Here is a 22,477-nt window from a genome sequence, read left to right as displayed (position 1 = left end):
CTACAAGCTCACAACACGATGCGTTGTGAGCTTGTAGATCTCACAACGCTAAGTACTAAGTACATTTTTACTAAGTACATTTTTATACCAATACTTTTGTACTTTTACTCAAGTATATTTTTAATTCTGGACTTTTACCTGTATTAAAACAGAGTACTTCTACATTGTGGTATTGATACTTTTACTTAAGTAAAACATTTGAGTACTTTTTTTCCCACCACTGCTTCTACCATCATCACCGCAAACCTCTGTGTAAGATCAGATAGGGATAATAAACAGTGGTGCATGCAGTACCCAAGACCATCAGTGGGAGGCAGCAACACGCCGACGGGTACGGGCGTATGCCTGAAATACAAAAGAAGTAGAAGAAGAAGTCGTATGACGCGACTGCGCTGCATCACAACAGAAGAAGAAGAAGAAGAAGAATTAGCGTTAGCATCATGGCTAACACATAATGTTGTGGATTTAAGTGTGTTTATGAACATTAAAACATAAAGGTAAGCGGGCACACAGCTATAACATGATGTTATGAATGAAAACACATTAATAAGGTCTGAACTATCTGCTCTAATGCTAAGGCTTTAGCCTCAAGTACCTTCTTTATGCTAAACATAAGTGGAACTTAACCATGTTTGTCAATATGCAGAGGTCTTCAACAGGGGGTCCGGGACCTCCTAGGGGGTCCGGCGCAGAGCTACTACATGGGGTCCTCAAAGCTACTAGGGGTCCTCACAGTCAGTGGTGTAAAAAGTACTCAAATTCTTTACTTAAGTAAAAGTACCAATACTGCAATATAAAAATACTCTGTTACAAGTACAAGTCCAGAATTAAAAGATTACTTGATTAAAAGTACAAAAGTATTGGCATCAAAATGTACTTAAAGTACCAAAAGTAAAAGTACTAAATATTTGAAAATAGCAGATCTACAAGCTCACAACGCGTCGCGATGCGACGCGTTGTGAGCTTGTAGATATGCTATTTTCAAATAGCCTAGGTATAAAATAGGGCTAAAGTGGTTAAAGCATGTTTCATTATATCATAGTTTATATCTGAAAAGTAAAAACAAATCTTCACCAATGTGTTTGTAAAAGTGTCTAGTAACACATCTCACAAAGACTGAAATGCAGTTTCCCTAGGAGAATGTTTGACAGCTGCTGAAAGTTGGGGTACCCACCATAACCTTATGTGGAGGGAAAAAAAATATCAAAATGTAAAACTGTTGTAAGTAGCATGTGAGGGGTCAAACTAGGGTGTTTGTATGATTCTGAATCCATTGCAAGCATTTGTTTTGCACCAAAACCACTCCTTGGGCTAAAAACGGCCATAGACATCCTTTTCCAGGTATACTTTTTGTGTAAAAAGCCCATTGAGATTGGGCCTAGTTTGACCCCTCACATGATGCTACTTAAAACAAAATTAAATTTTGTTTTGTTTTTCCCCCCACATAAGGTTATGGTGGGTACCCCAACTTTCAGCAGCTGTCAAACATTCTCCTAGGGAAACTGCATTTCAGTCTTTGTGAGATGTGTTACTAGACACCTTTACAAACACATTGGTGAAGATTTTTTTTGGTAAGGAATTTATTCCAAGATTGGAAATCTTTCTGCTAATATCCCCTGACTATTACTACCTTGGAGCAGTGGTGTAAAGTAACTAAGTACATTTACTCAAGTAGGCTATTTGAAAATAGCAGATCCACCACTGCACGCCAAAGATTAAAAAAAAATCAATAAATAAGTTTAATAGTTGTACTAATTTTCCAAAATCTAACATAATCAATAATGAAATCAAGTCGTTTTGAGGCAGAAACTGGTGGTAGGTGGAGATTAAACTTTTCAACAGAAGTATTTTGGATGTATAGAACACAGAACAGTAATTCATCTTAATTATGTCGATCCTGTCTGCAACGTCTGGGGGGGACATAATACTGACAATGATCAATGGAGTTACACGTGCGTAAATGCACGCAGCGTCCCTCTCACACACACACACACACACACACACACACACACACACACACACACACACACACACACACACCCCTATCATTTCGGCTTTTCACCAGTGGTGTAAAGTAACTAATTATATTTACTCAAGTACTGTACTCATTCTACTTAAGTAACATTTTGAGGTATTTTTTTACTTCACTTGAATATTTCCAATTTCCAATACTTTTACTTCTACTCCACTACAGTACATTTCAGAGGCAAATATTGTACTTTTACTCCACTACAATTATTTGAAAACTTTAGTTACTAGTTACTTTGCAGATATAAATGATTACATTATAAAACATACATTAACCACTTTAGCCATTTTTCACACCTTGGCCAATTGAAAATAGCCGATCTACAAGCTCACAACGCGTCGCATCGCGACGCGTTGTGAGCTTGTAGATCTGCTATTTTCCAACATTTTACTTTTGTTACTTTAAGTACATTTTGATGCCAACACTTTGGTACTTTTAATCAAGTCAATTTAGAATTCTGGACATTTACTTGTAACAGAGTCTTTCTATATAGCAGTATTGATACTTTTAAAGGAGGAGTTCACCCAAAAAATGACTTATTTTCTATCAATTGCACACCCCATGAACTCTTGAATCCATGGATTCTTTTTTGTTTTTGTGTCATTCCTAAGCTAATAATTTGATTCCCGTCTCCTACTGGCTAATGTATCCGGTAGGAGACACAAAGTAGATTATTTGTGTCTCCTACCGGAAATACAACCGGTCATCAAATTCTTGTCTTAGAAATGCCACAAAAACAAAAATAAATCCATGAAATCAAGGCTTCATGGGGTGTGTAATTGATAGAAAATAAGTCATTTTTTGGGTGAACTCCTTTAAGTAAATAATTTGAGTACTTTTTCCACCACTGCTTTTCACTACAGTTAACGTTAGGCTGGGGCTACTCCAGAAACAATCATTTAATTCACCGTGTCGCTCAAATACTGGCATAAGTGGATGTGTTCAGTCTCAGCGGTGCATGACGAGTCGACGGCGTGTTCTGTCATTTGGCGTGTGTGTGTCTCACGCTGATTGCGTTAGAGTTGGCAGCTCTGCCTGAGAGATGGGGATGGTTCATGATATATTGCACAAGATCACAAATGTATTTTTGGCCCTAAACCTAAAACATTCAAAGCTTTACAGGCCAAACAGCAGTATTTTGAAATATCGTTCTTTGACACTCAGGGAGCCAGTGTAAGGATTTAACCCATAAAGACCGGGAACGCATCTGTGTAATTTGTTTTGATTTCTTTGGCTATTCAAAAAAATTGCAGATATACAAGCTCATATCGCGGCACCGAGTGCTGCGCTATGAGCTTGTAGATCTGCTATTTTTGATTTTTTTTTAAAATATGTGCAAATCTTTGTGTATATATATATATATATATATATATATATATATATATATATATATATATATATATATATATATATATATATATATATATAGTATATATATATATATATATATATATATATATATATATATATTCTTTTTTTAAAGCGAACATTTGTAACTCGAATCTTTGCTTCTGGGGAAGCAGTTAAAAAAAAAGGACCCCCAGAAGCAAAGATTTGAGTTACAAATGTTCGCTTTAAAAAGATACATATCCAAAGATTTGTACACATTTTCAGGATTTCTCAAAAACAAAATAGCAGATCTACAAGCTCATAGTGCGGCACCAAGTGCCGCACTATGAGCTTGTAGATCTGCTATTTTTGAATACCAAAGAAATGTTAAAGATGCACAGATGCGTTCCTGGTCTTACTGGGTTATGAACTGCGGTGATATGCTCCACTTTCTTGGTGTTAGTAAGGACTGGAGCAGCAGCGTTCTGAATCAACTGCAGCCATCTGCTGGATTTGTTAGGGAGGCCTGCTAAGACACCGTTACAGTAGTCGTTATGGACACGTTTTTCTAGATTCCTGCTGAGACATATTAAGGCCTTTAACCCGTGCTATATTTTTGAGGCGATAACACTAGGCTGACTTTGTGAGTGTGTTAATGTGGCTGTTTAAATTCAGCTCTGAGTCCACGACTACACCAAGGTTTACCTGACGATCATGTGTCTCTCTTGCAGAAAATGTCCTCTGTGTGTGGCACAAGCAACGGGGACCAAGGTGGAGCAAAAGAGGTACGTTTAACCCTTTAATATCTGAAGCCGATTCTACATGTCTCCTAAACCTCAAGAGTATTCTGAAAAACGTACGTTTCTATATCAGTGGTGCTCAATCTTTTTCATGTCAAGGACCCCCAAAATTATATGTATTTGGCCGCGGACCCTCATCAAAAGCATTTGTTCCAGGGACCCCCAGAAGCAAAGATTTGAGTTAAGAAATGTTCGCTTTAAAACAATATATTCAAAGATTGGCACACATTTTCACGATTTTTCAAAAATAGCAGATCTACAAGCTTGTAGCGCAGCACTCGGTGCCGCGCTATGAGCTTGTATATCTGCTATTTTTGAATAGCCAAAGTGTAAAATAATGCTTTTTAGCTCAAATGAATAAGTGACACATATGCGTTCCAGGTCCTAATGGGTCAAGTGTGCAGGAAATACATTTTCAGATCTGGATATATCAGTTTGATCATTTCAGGAGAGAGAACTCATACAGGATAAACTTGTGAAATCAGAAGTGACACAGTCTCACGAGCAGTGTTGTAGTGGTGATTATTTTTTAAAACTGGTGGGGGACGCTATTTTAATGACGTCACATGCACGTGAGCGATCACTGATTGCAATAACCTATTATAATGTAGGGCTATTTATTAACCCACAATATACATCACATTTTATTCTATTTAGTCTCTATGGTCATTAAACGAAACGGGTCTTTCGGATTTTTCATATTCCATCCTGATTGGCTATAAGAATGGCTTCCAAAGTTTGCGGGAGTGCTCCGTTTTGAACAAAATGCCTCAAAATCATGAGCACAGTGTGCAATATCCATGACATTTTGCACGCACATTCCCACTAGGCTGAAGAAGAAATGCCACTTGAAAAGTTTCTAATCAGCCTCATGGTGGCGCTACAACAGGCCGATTTCGTGTTTTTACATATAACTGCACCGATCTGTGTAAAACTTTGTATGTGCACTCCCTAGTAGCCAAGTGAAAACCTTTGCCCTGTTTTTCACATCTGCCTTTTATAGCGCCACCAGGAGGCCGACTTATGTAAAACATTTTTTTTAATATTACTCAAATTTCACACAAATCGGTACACATGATCTCTATAGTCATGTGATCTAGACGGATCGGTTTGATTTTTCATATTCCTTCCTGATTGGCTAAGATTGACATCTAAAGATTGCAGGAGTGGCCCGTTTTGAACAAAATGCCACAAATCACGAACGCAGCGTCCGATTGCGGTGAAACTTTGCATGCACATTCACACTACGTTGACTCGAGGAACAAATGCCACCCTTTTAACATTACCCTATTATAGCGCCAGCAGGAGGCGCTACAAATTGTGTCCAAACATCACATAAGTCGGTACACATTATCTCTATAGTCAAGTGATCAAGATGGATCCGTCCGATTTTTCATATTCCATCTGGCATGGTGAATCCTGAACAATGATGGCCCACGATAACCTACCTGACCTGGCACAGACCTGTGCTCCGAGGAGCATTTCTTCAAGTTTTTATAAAAAAAATGTAATGGGCCCCACTCCTTGGGGGTATTGTTTTGTCACTGTATATTTGCACGTACGTAAAATCTGTCCTATACATTTTACCTTACTTTTACTTCCTTCACAGGTGTTACCAATGATACTAATGAAGGCTCTGTTCCATTTAGAGTAGCACAATGGTTCTCAGATTTGTCCACGACCCCCATAACTCTTGAGAGTGTACAAATGGAACCAAATGTACCCTTCAGAGTTACACACCCGTAACGGGCCATTTGGAAACCCCTTAAGGAACCATGAGGGTCCCTGGACCCAAATTTTAGTCCCACTGGTGTTGGAGTGTTTCCAGTGAGCCAACATGTACAATATCAGCACCCTGACTCTGTTTGACCAGAATGGAACAGAGCCTTCATTAGTACCATTGGTAACACCTGTGAATGTCTTCACAATATGGCTGCTGTGCATAGAGCTTATAGGTGCTGTGTAGTGTCTAACCATTTCCACACGAGAGCCGAGAGCATTCCTAAACAGACTTGATTAAGAACTCCCTTGAATTAAACTTGATTCAATCTATTTACGTGTCTCTCTCTTGGTGTTTCTCATTTATTTGTCACAAATGTGCCTGCTCAAGGGGGGCACGTTGTGCCTCTGCTTGTAAAGTGTCTTGAGACGACTGAAGTTGTGATTTGGCACTATATAATAAAATGTAATTAAAGTTGATAGAGTTGTTCTTCCATTTGTTGTGGCAGGACTCAGACGCAGAGCATCCTCGCGTGCTCATCCCGGAGCTGTGTCGTCTCTTCTACCAGCTGGGGTGGGTGACGGGCACCGGGGGAGGCATCAGTCTGAGATGCAGGTATGTGTTAATGCTGGTTGCCAGATTCTGCGAGAGAAATAAGCAACGAGGCAGTGTTGATTTTGTCGACTAAAACTATGACGAAATGTTTTCGTCGACTACCTTTTTTCACTGACGAAAACTAAATAAAAACTAAATATATTGACAATTTCGTCAACGTGAAAAATAGATAAAATGTTAGTGAGGGACTAGTGGAGAAGAGATCCAGTAGAACTAAAAGACAAGTCATTTTATGTTTGGTTGCGCTCGGGTGCTGCGCTCTTAACTCATTCACTGCCAGACTTATTGCTGGCCGCGTTTGCCCACTGCCAGAGATTTTTCATTGAAAAAAAAAAAGTACTCAGGAGCTGAGATACAGAATTTTTAAGCTTTAAGTTAACAAGGAAGTGGATGGGAGTCTTTTCCTTCGAAAAATCATATCTCCTTGGTCTTTGGGTAAAAAAAAAAAAAAAAAAAAAAAAAAATGTTTTTGGAAAAATTAATAATTACGTTTTTTACGTCTGTGGCAGGTTTGGTAAACGGGAATAATTACGTTTATTACGTCAGTGGCAGTGTATGAGTTAAAATAGCAGATCTACAAGCTCACAACGCTGCGACGCGTTGTGGGCTTGTAGATCGGCTATTTTCAACATGCAACCAAGTGTAAAATCAGCCATTACGACGCCATCAAGGCACCGCCAACATACATTTTAGTCGACTAAATCAACTGTAGATTTAGTCGACTATAATCTTATGATATTTAGTCAACTAAAACTCGACAAAAACTAAAACATTTCAGATGACTAAAATATGACTAAAACTAAGTGGAATTTTACTCAAAAGACTGACTAAAATCAAGATTTGCTGTCAAAATCAACACCGTTCTATGAAAACAAGCCCAAAAGAAGCAACTAGGCCACATGAGCACTTTAAACATAATACATTGGCTACTTGAAGATAGCCGATCTATAAGCTCACAACACGTCGCCTTGTGAACTTGTAGATCTGATTTTCTAAATTAAATCTTGGAGGAAAAAAAAGTTAAACATTTTGAAAGAGGTGGTGCCATGGTTTTGCACTTTTTCTGTGTCTATGAGGTTGATAGAACTTCATTAAGCCCCCTGGTGGTGTTTGTATGGTGTTTTATGTCTTCATTGACTATTTTGAGTTTCTACTTGAAGGCTGAAACCTTGAGGGTCAAACGTGCCAATAGAAAAACAGCCCTTTAGTGACATATTACAAATATACCCTCCCCCTCATTATAACACAGCAGGTGTGGGCATGAGGAGGAGGAGGAACTAGGACGGGTGGGTGGTGCTAAGGTGATGGAGGAGGTGCTAAGGTGAGAACCAGGTATACTTAATGAACTGGAGGCGTGTCCACATAAAAACATAATTTTAACAATTTCTGTGCACTTTTTTGAAAAAAATCTTCCTCCTAGTATAATCATAATACCTGATGATTATGTTTTAGGGGGGGGAAATCACTGAAAATCACGGCACCCCGTCTGTAATATTTTTTTAAACATTTGATCACAATATTTTTATATTCTAGGGCATTAATTTACAAAAAAATCCAAACATGGTCAGAATATGGAGATAAGAGGTTTCTGCCCGACAACAACGATATACAAACAAATAACCGACAATGACCGGTACCAATGAATGGAAACAATGCTGATAATTGTGCGAAATAATAGCGATTATCTCAGATAACTGTGATCAGACGATAACGTATTGATTGTGACAGGCCTAGTTACTACGAAACAATCCCCAAAAAAATAAAAACAAATAGCTGCCTCCTAAGTACATCCCAGTGAATCCACTAATGCCACACAACTGCTGCCACAGTGGGCATGATGGCACGATGTACGTAACTCTATCCTAGCTACCATCCCAGTTTCTGTACCCTGGTCTTGTGCCTGCTGAAGTGGTGGGCTTGGCTGTTTATTCTCGTGCAGAATGCTAATGAATATGAATGGGGAACTGGCCTGTCAGCGCTGTGTGTGTGTGTGTGTGTGTGTGTGTGTGTGTGTGTGTGTGTGTGTGTGTGTGTGTGTGTGTGTGTGTGTGTGTGTGTGTGTGTGTGTGTGTGTGTGTGTGTGTGTGTGTGTGTGTGTGTGTGTGTGTGTGTGTGTGTGTGTGTGTGTGTGTGTGTGTGTGTGTGTGTGTGAATTGGGCATTTTCTTTAGCCCATTGAGACCTGAAGCCGATTCTACATGTCTCCTAAATACCAACAGTTTTCTGAAAAACGTGTGTTTCTATATCAGTGGTGCTCAATCTTTTTCATGTCAAGGACCCCCAAAATGATATGTATTTGCCTGCGGACCCCCATCAAAATAATTTGTTCCAGGGACCTCCAGAAGCAAAGATTTGAGTTAAAAGATTTGCTTTAAAAATATATATATTCAAAGATTTGCACACATTTTCACGAATTTTCAAAAATAGCAGATCTACAAGCTCGTAGCGCGGCACTCGGTGCCGCGCTATGAGCTTGTAGATCTGCTATTTTTGAATAGCCCAAAGTGTAAAATAATGCTTTTTAGCTCAAATCTAAAAAATGACACAGTTCCAGGTCTTAATGGGTTAGGGGATCACTGCCAACCAGAGCATGCAAAACTGGGAGTGTGGAGCAGAACAGCCAGATCTGACTGGAGCGGAGCCGCTCCAATTCTATACTCCAGCGTGTGTCGCTCCTATACCACACGTTTGAGCATACCCAGTTTTGTAGTCTGATAGATCAGTGTTTTTTCAACCCTTTTCATGTCAAGGACCCCCTTATTATTAGCCTGCGTACCCCCATTTGAAAAGATATACCAGGGACCCCCATAAGAGACGACTTTTACGGCTCTAGCAGTGATTCTCAACCATTTTCATTTCAAGGACCCCCAGTTTGACATGCATTAGGGCTACGGACCCCCATTTAATGGCATTTCTGTCTCTGGGACCCCAATTTGTATTGTAAAATCAATTTTAATTTAACTCTGAGAGTTTACAAATAACGGGTCCATTTGGTTCCATTTGTACACTCTCTGAGTTACAGACACATAAGACCCTTATGATAAGGGTCCATTTGGTTCATAAATATCTATCATCTAGCTGGGGACCCCCTGGAACCCCCTGGTGGTCCGCGGACCACTGGTTGAGAACCACTGAGATAGATAGATTGATAGATGTGATACGAGAGTGCGGTCTAGCCAACATCAACTCAGGACTCCTGAATCTCTGCCCTCCACACTCTCCTATCTAGCATCGGGGTCTTCTTGAGCTCTACAGTGTTGTTAGCTATAAGCTGTCGCGCCGCAGTGCCTCTACGTAGGTGGTGGTGCGCTTCTTGCCTTTCCTGGCTTTGCCCTGAGGTTGGCTCCCATAGGGTCAGTTAGTTAGTTCTCAAATTCTGCTAATGCTAATGCCCCTAGCGGCCGAACAGTAAGGCAGACGGATATGGCTGTGAATGGGTTGCGTGCAGCTCAAAGTGAACTTTACTCGGGTATCTGGTTTGTCGCCGTCTGACCTTCGTAGCCTGTGTTTTAAAAGAGAAAAAAATGGCGAAAATGGTCAGAACTCAATCATCGAAAATCGGCAAAAGTGGCCTATTTCAAGATGTTTTGGCTATTATCTCTGGAACGGAAAGGTCCAATCTGCTCAGTTCAAAGCGTGTTGGATGCGTGACTTTGAGGTTTTCGGGCCTAGAATCATGGTAATTGTTCGGGACGGCCCAGTTAAGGCCGGGCCTTAATTTTCAGGCTCGTTGGGAACTCGAGTGTCAGTTTTCCTTGCCATTAGTTCCGGGTGCCTGACGCAGTGCCCTGCCAGCCTCATCCTTCTGTCTATATAGTTAGATAGTTGGTTAGTATCTATCAACATTTGGTTCAAGTAGGAAGTCAATCCAAATGGCAGGGTAACAGGTGGTGGGTACCCCCCCAAAAAAGAGGAATGAATCATTTAAGGGTTCAATAGCTTTCCCTCAGAAGCTGATGCAGTGATCTACTATTACCCTTTAAAGTAAATGGGAAAGTATCTGGGGCGCTGACTTTAGCCGAGAAAGACTGCTTTTTACTTCATCACATACAAATAAGACGCGCGAACGCTGGAAGCGAACGCAGCTCGAAAATATTGTGTATTTACAGACTTTGTGTGTGTGTGTGTGTGTGTGTGTGTGTTTGTGTTTTGACTGTAGCTGCACTCTGGCGCACTCTGTCCGCCACACCCAGGCAGTGCACTGCACACAGACACACACACACGCCTTCGGTGCGCCTCCTTCCGCGTTCGCAACTAGAGACTGCCACATTTATATAGTTACTGTTTCAGGCAGAAACCTTGTATCTCCACGTTTCGTCATAAATTAATACCCTGCTTCGTCGTGACAACAGCGTTGTGGAAAAGCAGCGAAAATAGCAGATCTATAAGCTCACAACGCGTCGCAGTGCGACGCGTTGTGAGCTTGTAGATCTGCTATTTTTCGCTATGGTGAAATGGTTTTGTGTGTGTGTGTGTGTGTGTGTGTGTGTGTCTGTGTTTTATAAATATTGAACCCATGAAAAGTATTAACACATTAATAACTACAATGAATCCATTGGAACACAAGTTATTATTATTATGTTGTTTTCCCATTTCCGCAAATGGGAGTTTCGGACATTTGAAACCGTTATTTATTCACGAAAAGAGCATTGAGGTTCACCCTCATTTGCAATGCTGTCAAGATTACATACACACAAAAAAAAATCACACCCAGTGTGAAGTGGGCGGCGTGGTCACAGTGGTCATCACAGTGATGGAAAAAAACATAGAAGTGTTTTTTTAAGTGCGTAGTCCTATTTATAGGGCTATGCACATGTGTCATGTGTTTCTAGCCAATCACAGTCCTGAATAGAGTCATGGTGGCCAATCACAGCGCAGGGTTGGGGGGGTGCAATTGGGTCGATGTCCAAACCTCACATATAGGGGCGGTTGCACTGCCCAAAAATCAACAATTGAGGCACATACAAATATAAAAACATTACATACAGTGCAAGGTTTTCCCACCCGACCCCAGTGAGACAATATGGAAATGTCGCTGTGCCTTCACCATCAAAGGAATCTTGATAAACCATTTGGGGAAGTTTTGAGTTGTACAATTTTCTTTTTGAAATGTGTAAATGCCAGTGGTTGTCAGACTGTGTGTAGTGTGTAGTGTGTAGTGTGTAGTATGTACACCAGAGCATGGCATCAGCTGAAAGTTCCACCGTTGGTCAGGAACAGAAATGTGTTAGTTTGAAAGTGAGAAAATGCCTCACAGCGTTCTGACATGTGATACCATGTTTAGATTGATTTGTTTATGGGAGACATGTCTGTGAGGCTTCAGTGTCCATTACCTTTAGCAATTTGTAGCTGTCTGGCAGAAACCTCATATCTTGTATCGTGTGTGTGTGTGTGTGTGTGTGTGTGTGTGTGTGTGTGTGTGTGTGGCTCACATGATACCATGTTTGGATTGATTTGTTTATGGGAGACATCTGAGGCTTTAGTGTCAATTACTTTCAGCAATTTGTAGCTGTCTGGCAGAAGCCTCATATATACATACTGTGTGTGTGTGTGTGTGTGTGTGTGTGTGTGTGTGTGTGTGTGTGTGTGTGTGTGTGTGTGTGTGTGTGTGTGTGTGTGTGTGTGTGTGTGTGTGTGTGTGTGTGTGTGTGTGTGTGTGTGTGTGTGTGTGTGTGTTTTTCACATTTCACATTTTTCACATTCAGTCAGATCACATTCACATTTGTCATATATTTTCCACACTTCATGTGGCCAGCCTGTGATGTCATCAGTCATCGATGACATAATCTATGATGTATGACTAGGGTTGGGATGCTTTAGGATTTTAACCATTACGGTTCCTTAACGGTCCGATTCCTTAACTCATTCCCTGCCAGACTTATTTCTGGCTGTGTTTACCCACTGCCAGCGATTTAGTGTTTTTTATAACTTTAAAAAACTCACACTTTTTTTTTTTCATTATGATCGCAAGTCCAATTGTTTCTAAACACACCGGCGATCCGTGCACGCCGCTCAGACAACAAACATTCCGACCGAGGCGGAGTCTCTCTCCTTCAGCCCAGTGTAAAAAACACCATGCGTCGCCATGTGAACGCTCGGCTCACTTACTTTTTTTCACCTCGTCACAGACCTCGCTAAATCCCTTATGATCGCGTGTTCAACACTACGGGCGTAGAACCTTTTTGGGGCTCCTCACTGACAGGTGAGTCAGTAGGATACGACAGCTGTGACAACACAGAAATGTGTGCGTGGGGAGGAATTAATTGGCATAACGAGGAAAAGGGGGTAAACAATTATTGGCTACCCTAAAAAAAAAAAAAAAAAAATAGCTGGCCTTCAAGCTCACATTGTGATCTTGTAAATCGTCTATTTCAGTGTTTCTCAAACTTCTTCATGTCAAGGACCCCCAAATTGACACTTATTAGCCCGCGGACCCCCATTTGAAAAGATATGCCAGGGACCCCCATAAGAGAAGATTTTTACGGCGCTATAGCAGTGATTCTCAACCACTTTTCAACCACAAGGACCCCCAGTTTGACATGCATTAGGGCTACGGACCCCCATTTAATGACATTTATACCTCTGGGACCCCAATTCATATTGTAAAATCATTGTTAATTTAACTCTGAGAGTGTACAAATGGAACCAAATGGACCCGTTAGGGTCCATTTGGTTCCATTTGTACACTCTCAGAGTTACAGACCCATAAAGGTCCATTTGGTGCCTAATCTATCATTTAGCTGGGGACCCCCTGGAACCCCCTCAAGTACCCCTGGGGGTCCCCGGACCCCACTTTGAGAACCAAGGGTCTATTTTGTTGCTGCTTTTGTGTGACACTGTAGTACAACGAAATAGGCCATGGCATGACGTCCCCCCCCCCAAAAGAAAGAAGAAAGAAGACACTGCAATATGGAGATACTAGACCTCTGGCCGACAGCACCGATAAGCGCAGTAATCTGGGTGGAAGAAGGGTATTAGTGGGTTCACCTTGGGAAACATTCCTGAACCTTCCCTTTGAAGACAAACGTTTAGCATATTGGTCACGCCGTAATTTTGCTTAAAACCGCTGTACTGTGTCATCTTGTCTTTGCGTGACCTTCTTCTAGGGACCAGATTTACATCGCGCCTTCAGGAGTCCAGAAGGAGAGGATACAGGTGAGCAGCTCTCTCTCTCTGCTAGGTCTAATCGCCCCTTTTCAACCCCCGAACGCATCTGTGTCATTTTGGGATTTCTTTGGCTATTATAGCAGATCTACAAGCTCATAGCGCGGCACCGAGTGCCGCGCTATGAGCTTGTAAAGATCTGCTATATAAATCGTGAATAATCATTAAAAAGTTTGATAACCACTGATATTATAGCAACCTAAATTAAAAAAAACAAAAAAACAAAAAAGATTTAGAAGACATTTGTAGAATTTGTAGAAACCTTTTCATGTCAAGGACCCCCAAGAGGATATGTATTTGGCCGCGGACCACTCGGTGCCACGCGGTGAGCTTGTAGATCACTTCTTGGGGTTTTCCCTGGCACAAAACCCTTTCAGATGGGGGGGGGGTCCTCGGCCTCATATATATATCAAATTGAAGGTTTGGGAACTGCCTTATCGGTCCATTTGGTTCCATTTTGTACACTTGCCGCCCTCAGCTCAGTGCTATCCGGTGCTTCTCTGAGAGAAGTCACCTTACCTTAACAGCTGCGAGGAGTAAAAAACAAACTAAAACACTTTCAACTTGAGTTGAGAGATACTTCACCTACAAGCTTACTGGCCCACTTGACAATTTGGTTTAGAGACTCTTCTGTTTCTGTTCTCCAGAGATGGGTTAGCAAACCATGACACCAGGGAGAGGGAAAAGGGAAGATAAAAGAGGGTCAACACGGGTTTTGTCAGTGTGAAAACGGGACAGTTTTTCCAAGACGGCACCAGTGCTCATGTCCCGTTTTTACACACACTGTTACACACACACCGCACAAGTACCGCTTTTGAAGGTCAGTTTAGAGTTTTGGTGGTTGGTTGGCTGTCCCAGGATACTTAACCCTTTAAGACCGGGAACGCATCTGTGTGTGTGTGTGTCATTTTAAGATTTCTTTGGGCTATTCAAAAATAGCAGATCTACAAGCTCATAGCGTGGCACCGAGTGCCGCGCTATGAGCTTGTATATCTGCTATTTTTTGAAAATAATGTAAACTTTTTTTTGCAAATCTTTGAGTAATGTATATTGTTTTAAAGCGATTTAATATTTTGAAATGGGGGTCCCACGGCCAAATACATACAATTTTGGGGGTCCTTTGACATCTGACCTCTGACAAGTTTGAGAACCACTGATATTATTGCATATTTTACAAGAAACTGTTAGGATTTAGAGGACATTTGTAGAATCCCCCAGAAGCACATTTTCACGATTTTTCAAAAAATAATTGGAGATCTCTACAAGAGTGCCGCGCTATGAGCTTGTAGATCTGCAATTTTTGAATAGCCAAAGAAATCTAAAAAAATGACACCGATTTCCCGGTCTAAATGGGTTAACAGCTTTCTACACATTCTACAGGCTGATTTGAACCACATGTACCCTAGTAGCCCTATTCTCGGGGGCAAACAAATAGCTGATCTTCAAGCTCACATTGCGCGGTCACATTGCGTTATGAGCTTCAAGATCAGCTATTTTTGGCGACAAGATTTTATATAGGGTTTAAGTGGTTAATGATAAATGTTCTTATACTGTATGTATAAGTTGGATCGTGTCTTCTAAAATCTAATCGCTTTTCGATGGTCAAAATAAGTGTTAAATAGCTCTATATTCTGATAGTAATCATTGCTATAGAGTGTTTATTCAGTAACAGGAGTCTCCTTGTCTCTCCACCTCTTTAATAAAAAGAAAATGCATTTTCATGTCGGGATACCAATGTTATCCAATCAGGATAGAGAACTCAGTCAGGATACAAATTAAACAAGTGAAGTGATTGGAAGTGATGATACAAAGAAATGAGCAGAACAAATTGGAACTGGAACACTATAAAAAATGAAGCTGCTAAATGGGTACTCTCCTGATTGGCTGAAATGTTATCACCTACCCGAAAATGTAGCTTGTAGATCTGCAAAAAATAATATTAAATCATGAAAATGTGTGCAAATCTTTGACTATATTTATATATATTTTTTAAAGCAACATTTTTTTACTCTTTTGGGGGATTCTACAAATGTTTTCTAAATCCTAACAGCTTTTTGAAAAACTTATGTTGCTTTATATCAGTGGTTCTCAAACTTTTTTATGTCAAGGACCCTCAAAATGATATGTATTTAACCGGACCCCCATCTCAAAATATTTTGTTCCAGGGACCCCCAGAAGCAAAGATTTGAATTAAAAAAGATCTACAAGCTCCTAACGCGACACTCTGTGCCGCTCTATGAGCTTGTATATCTACCAATGGTATAATATAAATATAGAAATAATGGGTAAAGTGGTTACAGAGACCACTTTAATTGGTGGGCCATTGTTCGTTCTTGCATTAACCCTTGAGTGAGTAGTTGGAAATATTGCATCAGCATCTTATAATGAGCATCAGTGAGGACCAATTATATGAAGATAAGGTTGAGAATGGGTTGGAGTGCTCCTTCCACACTGTTTGCATTGTTATCCATGCTGTAGCCTATTTAACCCATTAAGATCGGGAACGCATCTGTATCATTTTAAAATTTATTTGGCTAATAAAAAAATGCAGATCTACAAGCTCATACAAGCTTGTAGATCTTCTATTTTTGAAAACATTGTGAAAATGTGTGCAAATCTTTGAATATATATATTTTTTAAAGCGAACATTTTTAACTCAAATATTTGCTTCTGGGGGGGTCCCTGGAACACAATATTTTGAGATGGGGGTACGCAGCCAAATACATATCATTTTGGGGGGTCCTTGACATGAAAATGTTTGAAAACCACATTATTAAGACATTACCATATTATAGCAACATACGTTTACAAATAAATAAAAAACTGTTAGGATTTAGAAGACATTTGTAGAATCGCCCAGAAGAAAATGTTTGAGTTACAAAATGTTCGCTTTAAAAATATATATTCAAAGATTTGCTAGATTAAAAAAAAAAAAAAAAATAGCAGATCTACAAGCTCATAGCGCAGCACTCGGTGCCGCTTTCTGAGCTTGTATATATATGCTAATGTTGAATAGCCAAATACATCTAAAAAATGACACGGATGCGTTTCCGGTCTTAATGAGTTAAGCATTCCTCCAGTCGTATTTCTGTGTGTTTTATTTTGTTTACTTTATTACTGCAGTCGTTCTGCTTGTCTGAAGCGGGCGGCACTAACAGCCTGATGAGAGCACCCGAGTCCTGACATTTCACTTCACATCAAAATAACTGTAGGCGCGCACAATTAATCTCAAAATAGATGGTAAATAAAGTGCAGTGTGTTTTTTTCGTGTTTTTTTTTTGAAAGGCAGTGTTGCATGGAGTTTTTTTTTGGGTAACTGTCATTAGATTAACCCTTTAAGACCGGGAACGCATCTGTGTCACTTTTTCATTTGAGCTAAAAAAAACATTATTTTACACTTTGGCTATTCAAAAATAGCAGATCTACAAGCTCATAGCGCGGCACCGAGTGCCGCGCTACGAGCTTGTAGATCTGCTATTTTTGAAAAATCGTGAAAATGTGTGCAAAGCTTTGAATGTATATATATATTGTTTAAAGCAAACATCTTAAACTCTATTCTTTGCCTCTGGGGCCCTGGGGGTCCCTGGAACAAAATATTTTGAGATAGGGGTCCGCGGCTAAATACATATAATTTTGGGGGTCCTTGAGATGAAAAAGTTTGAGCACCACTGATATAGAAACATACGTTTTTTTCAGAAAACTGTTGGGATTTAGAAGACATTTGTAGAATCGGCTTCAGGGCTTAATGGGTTAAACTTGTTTTTTTCTCTGGGTTTGCGGTGACTCAGCCTGAAGACATGTTTGTGTGTGACTTGGAGGAGCGAGACATCAGCTGTCCCCCCGCCTGGAAGAGACTGAGGAAGAGCCAGTGTACCCCCCTCTTCATGAACGCCTATACAATGAGAGGTACACGCACGCACATTTTAAAGGAACAGTTCACCCCCCAAAAAACTTTTTTTATATGGATTATTGGCTTATAGGAATGCGAAAAAAAAAACAAAAAAAACTGAATTGAAGTCTCCATGGGGTGACTAATCGATAGGAAAAAAAAGTCATTTTGGGGGTGAACTATCCCTTTAACCATTTATTTATGTCCACATAAAGGAGAATACATACAGGGACACAAATATTATAGGTGCAGTAAGGTTATACATTCATAAAATCATGGCATATGTCTTCATGAATCAATAGGCATGTCACTCAGTACTCTATGGGTAGAAGTAACAGTGTCTCCACCATATATGGCGGCTGCCAATTATAACAGAGACAGCACAATACTTTGCCAGCCTTTTTGCCTCCTTTTTGAGGCATCACAAGTTGTTGAAACCCTTAACAACTAGTCTGTGGGTATGTCCTAGGCTGCCAAATATAAATACAAATAGTCTGCACGATATTAGGAATGCACGCAATATTCAAAAACGTTGTTGAATACCTCGATAACGATATGTCTCACAATAAGTAAAAAAATAATAATGCAGTACATAGTTTTAATGTAGTTTTGCTTCACGTTTTGTTTTGCAAACTAAAGACAAAACAAATATCTAGCCTAACAAAATGGCCTGCTGCCATTCAGGATGGAAAATAAAATTGTCCTTTTGGTTTTGGAGAGAAGTAGAAGTCTGTTTCATGAGGGGCTACTGGGAAGTACTTGACATCTACATAACACGTTCAGTTGGACACACACACACACACACACACACACACACACACACACACACACACACACACACACACACACACACACACACACACACACACACACACACACACACACACACACACACACACACACACACACACACAATTTTATTTTTTTAATTTGAGTCCACATTTGTGTTGTTTTGCAACACGGTGTGGGCTTGTAGGTCAGCTGTGTTCCCTGCCAGACACCGTTGTACACTGAAGCAAAAACAGGCACTAGGCAGGAACACACAGACATTAAATAAGAGCAGTAAGAAGTTGTAGCCTAATTAAAGCCATAACCCTTAACTAATGTAGTCGGTTTCACTATTTTGTTTAGCCTGTTATTATAGCATTTGTATGTGTGCATTTGTGTGTTTATTATTGTACAACTATACATTGTTTTATATCATTATACATTACTAGTCCATACCCGTCGGGGGACTGGCGCAAGACGCATGCGCAGTTTGATTCATCATCCCATAGGTCGCGGGCCATCCCACAGCTGGGCAGCCGTAACCATGGCGACAGTTTTTGGACAGAAAAATGGCCTTCGCTGTTCCGTGCACATGGTAATGGTCAATGGCTGTGTGCAAAAGAAGATCAGTTGCGGAGAACCGGGCAGAGGAGATTTTGGTCTCACCACACAGAGCTTTGTGGAATTATAGGAGAATCAAAAAAAATGATAAATCATTGAAATTCAAATGAGATCATAGAGGAAACTGACAGCCCTGCATCACATGCCATCTCCATCCATTTGCAGCCACTGTATTTCTGAGTGTTTAGAGCAGGGGTCTTCAACAGGGGGTCCGGGACCCCTAGGGGGTCCTCAGAGTTACTACAGGGGGTCCCCCAAATCTTTGTGTGATATATATATATTTTTTACATTAACCACTTGAACCCTAGCATCCCTTTTCTGAGGAGAACTTTAGCCAAAAATAGCAGATCTACAAGCTCACAACGCCTCGCGCTGCGAGGCGTTGTGGGCTTGTAGATCTGCTATTTTTGGTTAAGAGTTATAGGTGTGTAGAGGGAAAAAAGAGCAGCAAAAGTTGAACTGAAACACAATGGTATACAATATAGAGTAGGGGGTCCCTGCTTCATCTCTCTCTCTCAGCTAGGCGGTCCTTGGCCTGAAAACGTTGAAGACCCCTGGTTTAGAGGATGTTGCCCATTACATCAGAGAGAGAATTCTTCATCTGCGGCAATGCTTGTACGTTTTAGTTTCCGGTGGATTTTGTCCATCTTCCATCTTCATCCACTTGAAGGTTTTACACAGTATGTTTCTTTCATCCTAAATAGTGTTCTGGGCTGAAAGATGGTAGAGCTCTCAACTAATGGCTCATGAAAGGCATGGTAAAAGCCTGTGCTCTTATCAGCTGGGCGCTCAGACAAAAGAAAAAAAACGTTCATTCATGTGAACACGTAAACACTTCACATTGACCCTCTGCCTCCGATATTTTTCTTACAAAGACGCTTTCATGCCAGGAACCCGTGCATAGAACATACTGAAATATCTACTTCCTATTTTCTTAACTCATTCACTGCCAGGGAATTAATGAATTCCTCCGTCTACCGTCCCCTTGCCGGCGAAAGTGGCGAATTTACTGTACCTTTTGTTGAAAAACCATGGAAAATTCTCTGTGACCTCCTTCCTCATGGAGATCGGCTCATTACACGCATGGGGGGGGGGGGGGGGAGGGGGTAAACAATTGTCCGTGTAAACAATAATGTATTACTATCCTTGGGAGGACATTAACATCTTGCCATTTTTTTTTTAACCCCGAAGCCTGAATTGTACTCTGTATGCACAGTGCTCTGTGAGCTTGTATGTATCGTCCAAATGATGTCCAAAACTGTTACTTTTCGGGATTCAAAAGCATCAAGATCAGCAGATCTACAAGCTCGAAACGCGGCGCTTCGCGCCGCGTTTCGAGCTTGTAGATCTGCTGCTCTTGATGCTTTTGTCCTTGACGTGAAAAAGTTGGAGCACCGCTGATATAGCAAACATACCGTTAGGATTTATAAAATATTGTTAGATTTGGCTGCGGACCCCCATCTTAAAATATAGAAGCAAAGGTTTGAGTTACAAATGTTGGCTTTAAAAAAAGAAAATATATATATTCATAGATTGCACATTTTTTCTTGTTCTAAAAAACCACACACACACACACACACGCACACGCACAGCATCACCACCCTTCTTTTTCCAGACGTCCCACAGGGCTGAAAAACAAAAGGAAGCAGGTTCTGCTTGTGTTTGTTGTTAACACACATATCACTTTCAATTCTTAATTGGTTGAAAAACGTCCCAGACCTTTCTGAAGCCAGCCTGCTGCAGTATGTTGTGTGTGTCTGGCAGAAACCTCATATCTCCATATTTCAACTTGAATGTTTTTTTTTTCTTTTCTAATGCCCTACTTAGTCGTGCTACAGTGTTACACACAAGTAGCTAAACTAACCGATCTGCAAGCTCACAACGTGTTGCCACGTGACACGTTGTGAGCTTGTTGATGGGCAATTTTTGTATTTTATTTTTACCCCCATTTTTTAACGCCCCAATTTAGTCGTTATTACAATGAATTCCTCCCCACACACACGTCTGTGTTGTCACTGCTGCTCTCACCTACTGACCTACCGGTGAGGAGCCCCCACCGGGAGGACGAAGGGCCTTTGTCCTACTCCTCCCACCCAACATTCCCCGGTGACAGGCTCAAATGTTAGTGAGGGACTAGTGGAAAAGAGATCCAGTAGAACTAAAAGACAAGTCATTTTATGTTTGGTTGCGCTCGGGCGTTGCGCTCTGAAAATAGCAGATCTACAAGCTCACAACGTGTCGCTCTGCGGCGCGCTGTGAGCATGTAGATCGTCCATTTCAGCATGCAACCAAGTGTAAAATCAGCCATTAGGACGCCATCAAGGCACCGCCAAAATACATTTTAGTCGACTAAATCAACTGTAGATTTAGTCGACTAAAACTAGACAAAAACTAAAACATTTCAGATGTCTAAAATATGACTAAAACTAAATGAAATTTTATTCAAAAGACTATGACTAAAACTAAATCAAAATGTGCTGTCACAATCAACACTGGTGGGTAGTGACTGCATCACCCCAGCGCCCTTATTTTATCTCATTCACTGACGAGGTCGACTTATCCTTCTCCAAAGGCCCAGACTGCCAATGACCACTTTTTCGTTTTCAGTGGTTTTCCACCAAATGGTGCTGCCCCCCCCCCCCCCCCCCCCACAGCCAGAAACAAGTCTGGCAGTGAATGAGTTAAATGAAAGTTTTTACTTGTGTGTGGGTTTTTACAAGTATTAACAAGAGCTTGTGACTAAATAATAACTTCATTGGATCCGTTGGAACACAGGTTATTATATCTTTTTTTCAATGTCTGAAAAGTAACAGTTTTCCACCCGACAGAGAGCGTTTGTTATTCATGGGGACTGCATTTGCATACACACAAGGTTGTACAAGAAATGCATGAACCATAGGGATCTCATTAAAGGAACGCTTCGCCCCCAAAAATGACTTCACTATCAATTACTCACCCCGTGAAGCTGCGAATTCATGGAGAATTTAAAGGTTTTTGTCCCATTCATTCACTGTGAAAATGAAGAATTCCAAAAACAAAGAGAATCCTTGACGAGTTGAAGAAAATAGGGCAAAACCGTATCAAACATTAGTGTATAAAGTCCAACAGTACTTTTCACAGCATATTCCAACTGTCTCTTATCCAGCAGTGTTGATTTTGACGGGAAGTTTTCATTCTGTTTTAGTCTTTTTATCATAAGATTTTTGTTGACTTAAATCGGCAGTGGATTTAGTCGACTAAAACGTATGTTGGCGGTGCCTTGATGGCGTCGTAATGGCTGATTTTACACTTGGTTGCATGGTGAAAATAGCCGATCTACAAGCTCACAACGCGTCGCAGTACAACACGCTGTGAGCTTGTAGATCTGCTATTTTCAGAGCACAACACCCGAGCACAACCAAACCTAAAATTACTGGATCTCTTCTCCACTGGTCCCTCACTAACATTTTAGTCTAGTTTTTATTTGTTGACAACATTTTCAATATATATTTAGTCATAGTTTTAGTCATCGTAGCTTTTTACTGTGACGAGTAGGGATGTCCG

At 40.7% G+C, this 22,477-nt stretch overlaps 1 protein-coding gene across 2 annotated transcripts in view; it reads left to right on the top strand.

Moving 5' to 3' along the window:
• The first annotated feature begins 387 nt into the window (after nt 1–387).
• Nucleotides 388–22,477, top strand: part of apip (APAF1 interacting protein) — a 35,206-nt gene continuing 13,116 nt past the window's right edge. For both annotated transcript variants that reach the window (XM_084061427.1, XM_084061426.1), the window contains exons 1-5: nt 388–497; nt 4,090–4,143; nt 6,387–6,493; nt 13,599–13,647; nt 17,445–17,562. In XM_084061427.1, coding sequence (XP_083917553.1) covers nt 4,093–4,143; nt 6,387–6,493; nt 13,599–13,647; nt 17,445–17,562 — 325 coding nt within the window. In that variant the 5' untranslated portion in view covers nt 388–497; nt 4,090–4,092. The remainder of the gene's footprint in view (nt 498–4,089; nt 4,144–6,386; nt 6,494–13,598; nt 13,648–17,444; nt 17,563–22,477) is intronic.

The sequence above is a fragment of the Gymnoscopelus microlampas genome (genome assembly GCF_963454915.1).
Source record: "Gymnoscopelus microlampas genome assembly, chromosome: 1".
Lineage (NCBI taxonomy): Eukaryota > Metazoa > Chordata > Actinopteri > Myctophiformes > Myctophidae > Gymnoscopelus > Gymnoscopelus microlampas.
Note: the sequence above shows the minus strand (reverse complement) of the source record. Positions and strands in the feature narration are given on the sequence as shown.